At 49.3% G+C, this 13,738-nt stretch overlaps 1 protein-coding gene across 1 annotated transcript; it reads right to left on the bottom strand.

The window, feature by feature from the left end:
- Nucleotides 1-5,172: 5,172 nt before the first annotated feature.
- CUNH1orf216 (chromosome unknown C1orf216 homolog) lies at nucleotides 5,173-9,662 on the bottom strand. The gene is made up of 2 exons (XM_055611458.1): nucleotides 9,055-9,662; nucleotides 5,173-6,789 (listed from the first exon to the last, which is right to left on the bottom strand). The coding sequence occupies exon 2, from the start codon at nucleotides 6,782-6,784 to the stop codon at nucleotides 6,092-6,094; it is 693 nt and encodes a 230-aa protein (XP_055467433.1). The 5' UTR covers nucleotides 6,785-6,789; nucleotides 9,055-9,662; the 3' UTR covers nucleotides 5,173-6,091.
- Nucleotides 9,663-13,738: the final 4,076 nt, after the last annotated feature.

Here is a 13,738-nt window from a genome sequence, read left to right as displayed (position 1 = left end):
TCAGTAACCCCCTGGAGCTGTTACTTACAGAAAGTTGTGAGCTGCCACCAGAGTACCAGGAACCCAGCCCTGGTCCTCTGCAAGAGTGCTCTTGACCACTAAACCGTTTCTCTCACCCCAGCAATGAATTTTAATACACAGCGCAGCTGCTCGACTATAACCCCTGTCCTGCCTCCGGTGGCCTTCACCCTCTCTCCCTCAAATAATGACAGCTAGAGTTTCCGAGCTGCTTCCAACCAGCCGGGCTGGGGCCTAAGCCCTCCACATACAATGAACTCATCTAACTCCTTCATGGTAATAAGGGCAGCACTGCTGTTATCCCTGTTGGACAGGTGAGGAACATGAGGCCCCGATAATTTCAAGACATGTGTGTCCGCTGTGCACCAGAAATCTATCCTCTCTCGCCTGCCCTTCACTGCTCTCTAGGCTCCAGGAAGGAAGAGCAATACTGCAGGGCTCCTCTCCTGTTCCTATCAGCTCCGGGCAGGCACCCAATCGGAGGCACTAACCCTGGGGTTTGAGTGAAGTCTAGAAGACAGGTTACACACTGCCATTGGGGGCAGTCACTCTCCTTAGAGGCAGCCACTGCGCTGCTGTGGTCTAAAAGTTTGAGGCCCTAGATTGTGGAGGACACTTAACATACTTTGAAGCTTTCTGACCCTCCCAACTCTGTATTCTTCCTTTGTGCCCAGATAATTTCCTGCACCCCAGTTTTTAACCACATCTTCTCTGATCATTTTGTAGGAGCTGACCTATTTTTTTGTCAGCTTAAACTTAGACATACCTGGGAAGAGGGAATCTTAATTAGGAAAAGGCCTCCACAAGGCTGCAAAAGGCCTGTAGGCAAGTCTGTGGGGGTATCGTCTGGACTAGTGACTTATGTTGGGGTGGGGCCCTGCCCATTTGGGGGTAGTGCCACCCCTAGGCAGATGGTCCTCGATGGTATAAGAAAGCAGGTTCAGCAAGCCATGGGAGCAAGCCAGTAAGCAGCACTCCTCCACGACCTCTGTATCAGCTTCTGCCTCCAGGTTCCTGTCCTGCTTGAGTTCCTACCTCAACTTCCCTGATTGATGGACTGTGATCAGGACATGTAAGACAAATAAACCCTTTCCTTTCCAGTATGCTTTTAGTCATGGTGTTTTATCATAGTGGTAGAAACCCTAAGACAGAGACACAGGTGAGAAAGATCTGGATGAGTGGAGCCCTCCTCTCTCTTTCTCCCCTAGCTAGGGCTACCTACTCCTTGGCAGTCCCTTCGTGCTTCAGGTCTGCTGTTGGTGTCAATATCAACCCATGGTTTTCCTAAGCATGACTCTTCAGATAGCATCCAGAACCCGGGTTGGAAGAAGGTGGCAATGACTTTCTGCCTGCATTTTTTCAACTCCATGGTCCTCTCCTTATTCCCTGCCATCCCCAGGGAGGAAAAAAAAAAAAAATCCCCACCCCAACAATTAACACAAGCTTCCAGATTAAAAAAAAAAAATCTTGGGGGCTGGAGAGATGGCTCAGAGGTTAAGAGCACTGACTGTTCTTCCGAGGTCCTGAGTTCAATTCCCAGCAACCACACAGTGGCTAATAACCATCTATTATGAGATCTGGTGCCCTCTTCTGGCATGTAGGCAGACAACTGTATAAATAATAAATAAATCTTAAAAAAAATATATTAAAAAAAAAAATCCCCGGCTGAGACCTGCTCAGAGTATAATGTCCCCTTCCCAAACCCAGAGCGGCCTCTACATTAGGGTCCTTACCCCAAGTCTCATGGATTTTTGCAGGCCAGAGCTGTGCAAGGGCAGGGCCAGGGTGGGGCCCTGAAGGTCCTCTGCAGTAGGAGTTTGATTTTAATGCCTCCAGAAAATCATAAGGTCCATTTGCTCAATCTTCATAGCTGCCGCAGGTGAGGAAACAGGTCTGCCCCATATGAGGTATGGAGTAGCCCCCGAAACATCAAGTTGCCCCAGCCCCTTCCACTTACAGTTCTGGATTCGGTTGGCTCAGCCACTGGGGTTCCGCCTCCTGGCCAACTGTACTGTAGCGGTGTGGCTCTGGCCAGTCCCCTTTTCAAACCTACCTCCATCCCAAAAACTGTGCTTATCTCCAGACCCAAAAAGACTAGTAAGGTCCCATAATATATGATGAATGTCACAGTTTCCTCAGCCTGGTCCTCATCTTTTGCTCAGCTCTGAAAGCCCCCTGGCTCCGACTTCAGACCCTCCCCATCCTGTACTGGGGCTCAAACTGAGCATCCCTCTCGGGCTAAGAACCCTCGGCCTTCAAAGAACTTTTTGAAGTTTTTAATTGTTTTTACAATCATTTGCTGATTTACAGTGTGGGCACATGTGAACAGAGACCGATTTGTGGGAATTGGGAGAACAAACTTACATCATCAGCTTAGCTGCAAGCGCATCTACCCACACTGAGCCATCTCACAGCCTCAGAGAGATCTTCATGGAAAGAAATATTAAGTCACTTTGTTTGTTTGTATTTTGAAACAGCGTCTCTTCCAGCCCAACCTGACATCCAACTCACTCTGACCCCAACTCCAGGCTGCTCTTAAACTTCTGATCCTCCTGCCCCAACCTCCCAAGCTGAGATTAAAACCTCCCAAACTGAGATTCCCCACCCCCAAATTTTGTTTGGTTTGGCTTGTGTTTGTGTGTGTGTGTGTTTTTCTGATAAGGTTCTCACGTGTGAAGCCCTGGCTGTCTTGGAACTTGCGCTATATACCACCCTGAGCTCTACCTCCCAGACCACCCCATGACCCTGCTTCTCCAGAGCTAGGACTAAGGCATGCTGGGATGCACATTACACAACTTTACTTTTTTAAAAGACCCTCCCCCATTTTTAAAAGATGTTCCAATTTTTAGATTTTTTTTTTTTTTTTTTTGAGACAATGTTTCTCTGTGTAGCCTTGGCTGTCCTAGACTCACTTTGTAGACCAGGCTGGCCTTGAACTCACAGAGATCCACCTGCCTCTGCCTCCCTGAGTGCTAGGATTACAGATGTGCACCACCAGGCAGGCTGGATCCAACTTCCTTAAGGGGGGGGAGAGAAAAAAATAGATGATGAAGGGAGGGTAGGACTGGGAGGGAGTGAGGAAGAGGGCTACAACTGAAATACCAAGTTAATAAACTGTAATTAATATAAAAAATAAAAATTTAATAAAAAAAAGAGATTGATTTTCTGTAAAAAAAAAAAGTTAGGTATGACTAAAGAGATGGTCCAGAGGTAAAGGTGCTGTGTAGACAAGGATGACCTTGAACTCCTGATTCTTCTGCTCTACCTCCCAGGTACCTAGCATTACTATTCATGCCCATGCCTGAAAAAACAAACAAACCTTTTTGTTTGCACATGCTAAATAAGCACTTTGCCATTCAGCTACATATTTAGCATCTGAATTTTTGAGAAATTAAGAAATAATAATATAGCTGGGCAGTGGTGGTACACACCTTTGATTCCATCATTCCTGGAGGAGGCAGAGGCAGGTGGATCTGAGTTCCAGGCCAACCTCCAGGACAGCCATGGCTACACAGAGAAACCCTATCTAAAAAAGAAAAAAAAAATCATTTTAAATGTGAGCAGAATACAATCATATAAATGGCTATCAGCTGATATCTGCCATGTTATTAAAGATTATGGCTGGGGCACAGCCCAGTGGCAGAGTCTTGTCTCAAATGTTCAGGGTTCTGGGTTCGATTTGTAGTTCCACAGTAAGACAAAATAAAACTACATCTGTGTCAGAGACATGTAAAGACCCTGTCTTTCTTTTGTTTTGTCTTATTTTGTTTTGTTTTTCAAGACAGGGTTTCTCTGGGTATCTCTGGATTTCCTGGAAGTCACTCTGTAGATCAGGCTGGCCTCGAACTCAGAGAGATCTGCCTGCCTCTGCATTCTGAGTGCTGGGATTAAAGGTGTGTGTCATCAGTCCCTTAGTCTTTTGAAGTCAGGGCTCCCTTCAGAGCAGCAGTGTGTGTATGTGCCCTCGGAATATATTCAGATCCAAGCGTGACTTAGGACAAGGACAATTCCTTGTGGTGCCATTACAGCAGAGGCCAAGTCGCCACTGTCAGCCTGGGAGGCCCTGAGAGTGCTGGGCAAATTCTGAGTTTTCATCCCTAGTATCTCCCGGACTTCCAGCACTTGGTCCCAGCTTAAAAGGAAAACTCAGTGTGAAAGAGGCCAGCAGGCAACAGACAGGACAAAAACACATGGTCACATGATTTCATTTTCTGCCTTAGTTTATTTATCTTGGATTGGTCCAGAGGCCAGGTTCACATTCAACATGCAAGAACTATAGAAAGTCTCACATTCCACCCACCCACCCACTCACTCATGATCAAGGACGGAACTGTCTGGAGATAGAGGGAAGAGGCCCCACTTTGCAGGTGGGGAGACTGATGCCCAGAGGTAGCTGTCCCTGTCACCTGCCACCGTTGCCTCTTCCTGTCATTGCTCACCCATTAGGACCTTGCGTTCTCTTGGCACCCAGAACCAAAACAAAAGGTTCCACTACCTTAACTACTGCCCCACCCAATACACGTTTCCAAGGCATGAAGCCTCTGCTTCGGCCTGTCAACCCTTGTTCAAAGGGGCCACAGTAAAAGAAGAGTATAGTCAACCATCCTAAGAGCTTCAGGAGGCTGGACTGACACTGTCCTCTGTACGACTGGAAAGCTGAGCTCTAGCTCCTCTGGACAGGCTGATTTCAGAAAAACAAAACAAACCAATTGGACATTCATTGCTGCTGAGGCAAGGTAGGCACAGCCAGGGAGAGGTGAAGAGAAGGGAGGTCCCCTCCCCCACGGCCTTGGTTCCTTTCAACCGAAGTTTAAATCAGTATGGATTTCAGCCTCCCTCCTCACAGTAGAGCACTATGGTGGGTTTTGCAATTCTCCTAATCTTCATAGAGTTCTACATTGTCACTCTCTCCTACCTCCCACAGAGACAAAGACAGGGTTCAAAAAGACCCTTCCTTCTTTCTTTCCTTCTTTCCTTCTTTCCTTCCTCCCTCCCTCCCTCCCTCCCTCCCTCCCTCCCTCCCTTCCTTCCTTCCTTCCTTCCTCCCGTATTTCTCCCTGTAGCCCTGGCTCTCCTGGAACTCACTAGATCCACCTGCCTCTGCCTCTTGGTCAACCCCTTGAGTGCTGGGGTTAAAGGCCTGCACCACCAGCATCTTGCTAAGAGGATAGTTTTATTTTTCTTTATCCCCACTCCCACCCTTGCCATAGGCTCCACCACCATGCCAGTTCCCTTCCCAATACCCATTCTCCACCAAGTGTCCTGACCAGACAGCAGCACATGGGCGAAGGAAGGCTGAAGCGGCCAATAACTCTCCTATTGGAGGATGGGTGTGCAACTCAGTGGTAGGACATTTGCCTAGCATGCACAGGGCTCTGGGCTCAATCCCTTGTACTGTAATTAGCAAAACAAACAAAAAGCAACCACCCCAAACAAAAAAACTCTTACCAAAAAGCCAACATCGGGGAGAGCAGTCTTAGCAGACAGGGCAAGGTCTGGATTAAATAAGGGGAAGGGATAGGAAAGGTAGCTAGGGAAATCCAGGAGAATGGGTTAGCTACAACCCTCAGATACAGGACAGCGAGACAGGCTTCTTTCTCCAGGAAGCTGTGAGACGCAGGACAGAACAAGGCTGGGGTAGACTCTGGGAACACAGGGGATGGGTGGATGCCCTACAGGAGCAATTGAACGTATGTTTGCACACACCTGCTCTAAAGTCTTTCTGCAAATACACACGTTCCCAGGACATGCTTCCTATGCTGGCACAAACACAAGTCTCAACACACAAAGGCTCATTCATACCGAACACAAGCTCGTATATTCAAACTCATATATACGCATACATATCTTTTGCCTGTATACCTTATTCCAGAATAAGTGGGTACCTGGCCACACATGCATACATAAACATACATGCCACATATAACACATATAAGTTCATTCACACATGCCTGGACATAACCTGCCTACCTGTTAGCACATCCATAACTCACTTACACTCATGCCAACTAATACTCATGTATTTACTTGTGCCTAACCACAGGCCTGCAAGCATACACACTTGCGCACACCCTTAGCCCTGGTCCTGGGGCCTGCAAGGTGCTTCCCTCTGTTGGAGACAGCGGATAAGTTCCTTTCGGTTGTCTAGGATGGTGTCAAAGCTCTCCTGCAGTCGGGCCTGCTGGTCCACCAACTGGTGCTGCAGAGCCCGGATCCACTGGAGCAGCGCCAAGCGACGGTACATCACCAAGTGCACATGGTGCTTCTCCTTCTCCTGCTCTTTGTAGCGCGCCTGAGCCTGCAGCTGCAGCACAGCCTGGGCCACAGAGGGCAGCAGGGGGTCCAGGGGCCTCGGGCCTCGAGGGCTCTCGGAGATGGGCTCTGGACTGCTGCTAAGGCTGTCGATGCTCAAGGAACTGCTGGCATAGCCCACGTCCTCCAGGGGGGAGCAGATGCTGCTGGCGCTGCTCAACTTCTCAGGCTCAGCCCCAGGAATCTCCGCACCCTCTGGGGGGCTGCGCACTCCGGCCTCGGGGAGCCCAGGGGCTTGGAAGACCTGGTTATCAGAGGGCGACTCGGAGGAGCTCCTCATCAGGGTGGGTTCCACTTTGCCGGGCACACCATGCCAGTTCTTGTTGGCATCTTTAGCACTCTCCACAAAGTTGGAATTATTGTCTGGTTGGAGCTCTGGCTGACATACTCCGGGAGGCAGGCCCCCCAGGTACTGGGCCCCCTCTGCTAGTCCTGGCTGGATGGCAGCAAACATCTGGTCTGCGAAGAGGAAGCAGAGGAGCGAGTCACAGCAGGACAAGGTGAAGTGGCAACCTTGAGTGCAGTAACCTCTTCACGGCCCCCCCTCCTTCTCTCTAATTAATTTAGTCTGTTTCCCTCAGAGGGTTTTTCCTTTAAAGCTTTCTCGTAATTTTCTTTCTATTTATTTATTTGTTTGTTTGTTATTTATTTATTATGTATACAATGTTCTGCCTACAAGTATGTCTGCACAGGAGAAGAGGGCACCAGATCTCACTCTATGGCCACCCTGTGGTTGCTGGGAATTGAACTCAGGACCTCTGGAAGAGCATCCAGTGCTCTTAGCCATTGAGCCACCTCTCCAGCCCCTTCGTTTTCATTCTACATACTTCTCCTCAGAGAACTTTACTTAGTTTTATTTGTTTGTTTTGTTTCTACATAGGGTTTCTCTCTGTAGAAACCTGGATTATCCTAGACTTGCTTTGTAGACCAGGCTGGCCTCAAACTCGCTGCGATCCGCCTGCCTCTGCCTCCCAGAGTGCTGGGATTAAAGGTGTGCGCCCCTGCACCCGGCTCTCCTCTTCAGGGTCCTCAGGCAAGAGAGCTCTGCTACCTTGTTAAGTCATGCTAGCCAGATGCCTAAAGCACCCTGGACTATGTACCCTCCTTCGTCGCCCCGCCTCACTGCCACATTCTGACAACTCCTCTTCACGCTCACTTGGCTCTGGTCATTTTTACCCAGATGATTGCCACGGCCTTTTCACTCACCCACCTCCAACTAAAAACTTAAATTTAGGGGCTGGAGAGAGAGATGGTTCGGCAGTTAAGAGCACTGGTTGCTCTTCTGGAGGTCTCATGTTCCATCCTCAGCACCCAAGTCAGGTGGTTCACAACTCAACTACCTGTAACGTCAGCTCCATACCAACACCCTCTCCTGGCCTCTTCGTTCACCCACAGGCAGGCGTGCTCGAGTACACACACAGGCGCACACTCACATATATGCTGACTTAAAAAAAATTTTTTTTAAAAAGATGCTCCGTTAAATAACAACAAATAATATTTAAAAAAAAACATATATCTATATCTACACAGACATATACAGATTTCACAGGGGTCGAGTAAGACCATCGGAAAACAAATATTTACATTACCATCCATAATTGTGGCAAAATTTCAGTTATGAAGTAGCAACGAAAGCTGGGTGGTGGCGGTGGTGGTGATGTGGCACAAACCTTTAATCCCAGCACTTGGGAGGCAGGGTGAGTTGGTAGACCAGGCTGGTTTACAGAGTGAGTTCTAGGACAGCTAGGGCTACACAGAGAAAGCCCTGTCTCAAAAAACCAATCAACCAAACAAACAAACAAACAAACTTACTAACACACCTAAAAGAAGTAGCAACAAAAATAACCTTATGGTCAGGGCCCACCACAACATGAACTGTAAAGGGTCGCAGCATTAGGAAGGCTGAGAACCGCAGCAGGTGTTAGTGTTTACCTGCTGAAAGTGAACGAGAGGGGCTTCCGTTGGATTCCCGTACTTAGGAGAACACGGTAATAGTAGCAGAGGATCTAGGGCTTGAACTTGTCTCTTTCCTCTCCTCCACACTAAGGAACCCCTTTTCTGAGGAGAACCCACAATGACAAGCCTCTTGCAAGTCTGTCCCTTCCCCTCCCACTGCTCCTGGGACACGTTCACTGCAAGTCTGCTCCATCCTGAGCCCTCCCCACTCCTTCCCTAACTTTTGAACTTGAACTGGCAAGAGATTCTACTGACCACCTTCCTATGAGTGGAAGAACGGAGGACTCAAGAATGAGAAATACTATTAAATCAATCAAACAGCCACTGGGAAGGTTCCCCTATAGGTGGCAGGGACCCTCCTCCCCACACCCAGCAAAGGGCAGAAGCCATGAAGAGAGTGAGGTTGGGACAGGCATCTCACCCTTTTGGCTTGTGAGAAAAAGCCTGAAAGTCATGTCCCTCTCCCTCCCCCTTCATTTTAAATTTTTTCCTAAGTCTGGCCAGGCTCATTAAGGAAGCTGGGGTGGGGTGGGAGTTGGGCTAAGGATATAGGTTCAAAAAAAGAGTCAGTGAAGTATGAGTTCAGACATCCCAGGAGCAGGATTTCCCCCAAACCAATCCAGTGTAGGGGTAAGGGGCTGGCTACAGGATGGGAATTGGCATTTTAGCAGGAAGACAGAGCACTGTGACTCTAATCTCTGCAGAGGTGGCTCCCCGACCCGCTCTCCCGCGGCTGGGCCCCAAGCCCTCCATCAGGCCCGGACTCACAGCCTGGAGACTCCCTCTCCGGTGGGGCTGGCTACGGTTCTTCCGGACCTGCTTGCTGCGGGCTTGGGGTGGGGTCCTCCGCCTGCGGTAGCTCCTGTAGAGGCGTGGCTGCTTGGTCCCCGCACACAGCTCCCAGCCCCAGCCCCGGCCTCGGCCCCGGACTGCAGAGTCCAGCGACGTCTGCGCGGCGGGGCGGGGCGGCCTGACCCACGTGGGCCGGTTCGGTTCTCCCCGCAGGAACTGACTCCTCCCGCGGCTTGACCCCAGGGCCTTCCAGGTCCGGTGTCATCGCCTAACCTCCCTGGCCCGGCGACAGAGATCCATGGGTTCACCTGGCTGCAGACATGGCGACCAAAGCCTCCTTCCCGGGTTTCCCAGTGGCTCAGAAATCCGTGAAGCCGCGGTGGTGCGCATCCGGTCCTGCCGACCTTACCCTGCCCCACGCTCCGCTCCTTTTGTGTTTTGCACACACCTTTCTGCCCAAAAAAATCCTCACTTCATCTCCACTTAGATCTTTGAGGACCCTCCTGCCGCCTAGACCTGGTTATTCCCTCTTCTATCCTGTGTCAGACGGAGAAAAAAAAAAAAAAAAAAAAAGCCTTCACAACGTTTCTTACTGTACCATGCCTATCTGATTAAATTCACCTAGTGAAAGCTTTGTGTATTTTATTGTTTTGTTTGTTTGTTGTTTTGAGACAGTGTCTCATTATGTAGCTCTGGCTGTCCTGGAAAGCACTATGTTGAGCAAGGCCTGCCAGTCTCTGCCTCCAGAGGCAGGGATTAAAGGCATACTCCATCACCACCCGGCCTCTGTTCTCATGTTAAGGTTTTATTTTTTATTTAGGTATCTGTGTTTGTGTCCCTCTTTGTGCGTGTGCAGCTATGGATGGGAACCCCGGTCCGGGTAAGAAACAGTTCTTCCTTTAGACATGAAATTAAAAGACAAAATGGTGACGATTGGAGTCTGGGGTTTGCAGGAATCCTATTTCCTGCCAGGTGGAAGAGGCCAGTCTGTACAGTAGGAAAAAAAACGATACTGACATATAGGGCAGAGACAAAGGCACACAGCTGGCTAAGGCCCCAGTTTCTGTTTCCTGAGTTTCTAGAGTTCTGTTTTGTTTTTCTCTGTGTAACCTTCACTGTCCTGGGGACTTGCTTTGTAGACCAGGCTGGCCTCGAACTCACAGAGATCTGCCTGACTCTGCCTCCCCAAGTGCTGGGATTACAGGCTCGCTCCACCACAACGGGCTGAGTTTCTAGTTGTGATGCCTTCTCCTCAAGTTCGTATCTCACTATGCCCAACCTGAGTGGAACTTATCTCATTGATAATCAGAAGATTCTTGAATTAATACCCTAGCACGACGAGGTCACCCCAGCTTCTAATCAAGCGTTTCTGCTGTGTAGCTGTTTACCCTGAACTGACGCATGAGAGGGCAATGAGCTTCGGAAGCTGATGATTCCCAGGGTCCCTCTTCCCAAGGTAATGAATGCAGTGAAGAGTTCCTGGGGCAACAGACTCTCTTCAGTGAGGCTGCCTGTGAGTTGTGCTAGAAGCCCAGGGATGTAGATTTTCTGAGTGGTCATCCATGCTGGACTAGGCTTTTCAGTGATCTAGCTACCTTCAAGTCATCAATGCCCCTGTGAGCGAGCCCAGACCCGTAAGCAAACCCCAATCAAGTCATCTGGTTCACCAAGCTAGACCTTGATGGGACTGTTTCTTTAGTCTGGCATCATGGCCCTCTCTAGTGGGAATAGACGCCTGCTCACATCTCCTCGGACAAAGTCAGACAATCGCTTAACCCTCAGTAAGCAGCTCATTTCCCCTTGATAGTCACCGTCAGGCCCATTCATCCAGTGACCCACCATCACGCAGAAGTGGGAGGGGCCTGAAATGCAAAGAAACCATCGCCTTGGTCCTGGCTAGAAGCATTGTTCCCTAGACACCCAAACTTTCTGGCCTGCAGAACCTAGAATCTCAGAGACAACAGGAAAACTTGCCAAGTCTTCAGGTGCGACCACACGCAAGGTGCCATCTTCCACTACGTTTTCATACAAATTCTGACTTCAAGACGCAGAATTACATGTTGGGTACTTGTAGTCTCAGCTATTTAGAAGGCTGAGGCAGGAAGAACACTTGAGATCAAGGGTTGGGAGGCCAGCCTGGACATCATAGTAAACAGATGTATAAACCAAGGCCAGGGAGGTTGAGAGCACTTGCTGTTCTTGAAAGAGGACCATTGTTTGGTTCCTAGTACCCAACATGGTAGCTCACAACTGGCTGTAATTTCACTTCCAGGGGATCAGATGCCCTCTTCTGGCCTCTACATGCACATGATACAAGCAAACAGTTATCTACATAAAGGTAAATACATCTTAAAAAGAATTATATATAGGGGCTGAAGAGCTAGCTCAATGGTTAATAGCACTTGTTGATCTTGCAAAGGACCTGGGTTCAGTTCCCCACAACCACACGGGGGCTAGTGACCATTTATAACCCCAGTTCTAGGAGATCTGACACTCCCTGCTGGTCTCCACGGGCATCAGACACATATGTGATGCACACAGGCAAACACTTACATCATAAATCCCAACCTGGTACAGCTCAGTCAATTCCAATGTTCTCTGTAACCAAGCGCACCTTAAACTTGCTACAGCCCCTGGAGTAGCTAGGATGACAGATCTGTGTCTCCAGGCCTGGTTTCTATCACCCTATAAAGCTAGTAAGACTGGGCTTGGTGCCACACACGCTTAATCCCAGCACTGGGGAGGCAGAGGGAGGCAGAGGAAGATGGAGCTCTGTGAGTTCAAGGCCAACCTGGTCCATATAGCAAGTTCTAAGTCAGCCAGGGCTCCGAAGAGAGACTCTGTCTCAAAACAAAACAACAAACAGTTGCTTCCAAATGACACATAAGTCAAGTGGATTCCAAGGGCGCCAGACAGTGACCTTAAAGGTGATGTTGCAGGAGATATTCCAGCATTGTATAAATAATGCAGACAGTGATTCCCCCCACCCCCGACAGGGTTTCTCTGTGTAGCCTTGGCTGTCCTGGACTTGCTTTGTAGACCAGGCTAGCCTCAAACTCATAGCGATCTGCCTGCCTCTGCCTCCCTGAGTGCTGGGACTATAGGCGTGCGCCACCGGGCCCAACTAGAGACAGTGACTCTTGCTGTTCCATAACTTTCAGAAACATGAGATTGTGGAAAACAAAAGCCATGGCTCTTTTTGTCTGGATGGAGACAGAGAGGCACATACCTGTTATTCATTTACCAGTTGCTTCTCCAGTCAGGACACTGGGGGATGACTCACCCCAAATATAGAGGTATCTATGACTGTGTCCACTTCTCTCCCTAATATGTGCCAGAGACCCAGAAACTACAAGCTACCCAGGGCTCAGCTGCAGGACAGGCCATCATGAAGACCTAGAAGTGAACAGCCTGAATACTGGCAAACAGGGGATGGAGACATGGCTTGGCGGATAAAGTGTTTGCTTACTGCACAGGACCTAAGTCTGGACCCCCAGCACCTGTGTGAAAGGCAGGTGATAGCATTTTGCACCTGTGAACATTAGTACTGGGGAGGCAGAGCTGCGATCTCTGGGCCTCACTGGCTAGTCAGTCTAGCTGAAATCCAGCTAACTCTAGGTTCTGTGAGAAACTCTCAAAAAATAAGGCGAAAGGGCCGGAGAGATGGCTCAGCAGTTAAGGATATTTATTGCTCATGAAAGGACTGTGGTTTAGTTCCCAGAGCCCACAGGGGATCCCGTGCCTTCTAACCACCCCAGGCACCAGGCACATACACGGTGCATATACATACATATAAGCAAAACACCCATACACATAAAATAAATCCTTAAAAGACATGATAAGGTGAAGCAACATAGGAAGTTACTCAAAGTCAATCTCTGGTTACAACATGTGTATATAGAGCCAAACACACCTGCATGAGCACACACATGCCCAAACAGGCACAACATACACACACACACACACACACACACACACACACACACACACACACACACGTTGGCAAAGGACAGAGGCAAGAGAGGCCAGCAGTGAGCAACCAGGTTCAGGCCCCAGGGTCTGGGGTATCAGACAAAAAGAAGGGAAGACAGGAAATTCTCCAGGACACAAGGATGAGGGCTCCTCCTGGGTGGGTATTTTTCAGTGTCAACATGCTCAGGAAGAGAGGGTTGGATGGGATCTAAGTATTTCAGCTTCAGCAACCTGGCCCTTTCCCACCTGCCTGTTGACATGCAGGGCCCAGCCACAGAGCGCTCTGCTCAGATACCATGACAGAAATTCAGAACGGAATCAAGCAGTCTTGATGAGCTCCCTGTTTAGAGAGGGAACAGAGAAACTTAGACCCCACGCTGCCAGAGGCCTCACAGCAGAGCTGCTAGAGAAAAGAACGAGCAAGTGAGAGGATGGGGAAAAGCCTCCAGAGGCTGAATTTGAGATAGGCTTGACTGACTAGAAGTCACCAACACAAAGCAAGCTTTGGAGACAGCCTGTTCTGGACGGAGGTATTGGGACGGTGGAATGAGCCAGGGCGGCTGGCGCTTGGAAGCAAAATGGAGGTAGAACATTCTGCTGAAAACAAAGCCCAGCTGTGCGAGGTCTTGCTTGCCAGGACTCAGGCTTCATCCTGTGACATTGGGTTGGTAACTGGGGAAGCCCCACC

This window comes from Psammomys obesus, unplaced genomic scaffold (genome assembly GCF_907164565.1).
Source record: "Psammomys obesus unplaced genomic scaffold, mPsaObe1.curated_primary_1811, whole genome shotgun sequence".
Taxonomy (NCBI): domain Eukaryota; kingdom Metazoa; phylum Chordata; class Mammalia; order Rodentia; family Muridae; genus Psammomys; species Psammomys obesus.
This window is presented reverse-complemented; position numbering and strand designations above follow the sequence as displayed.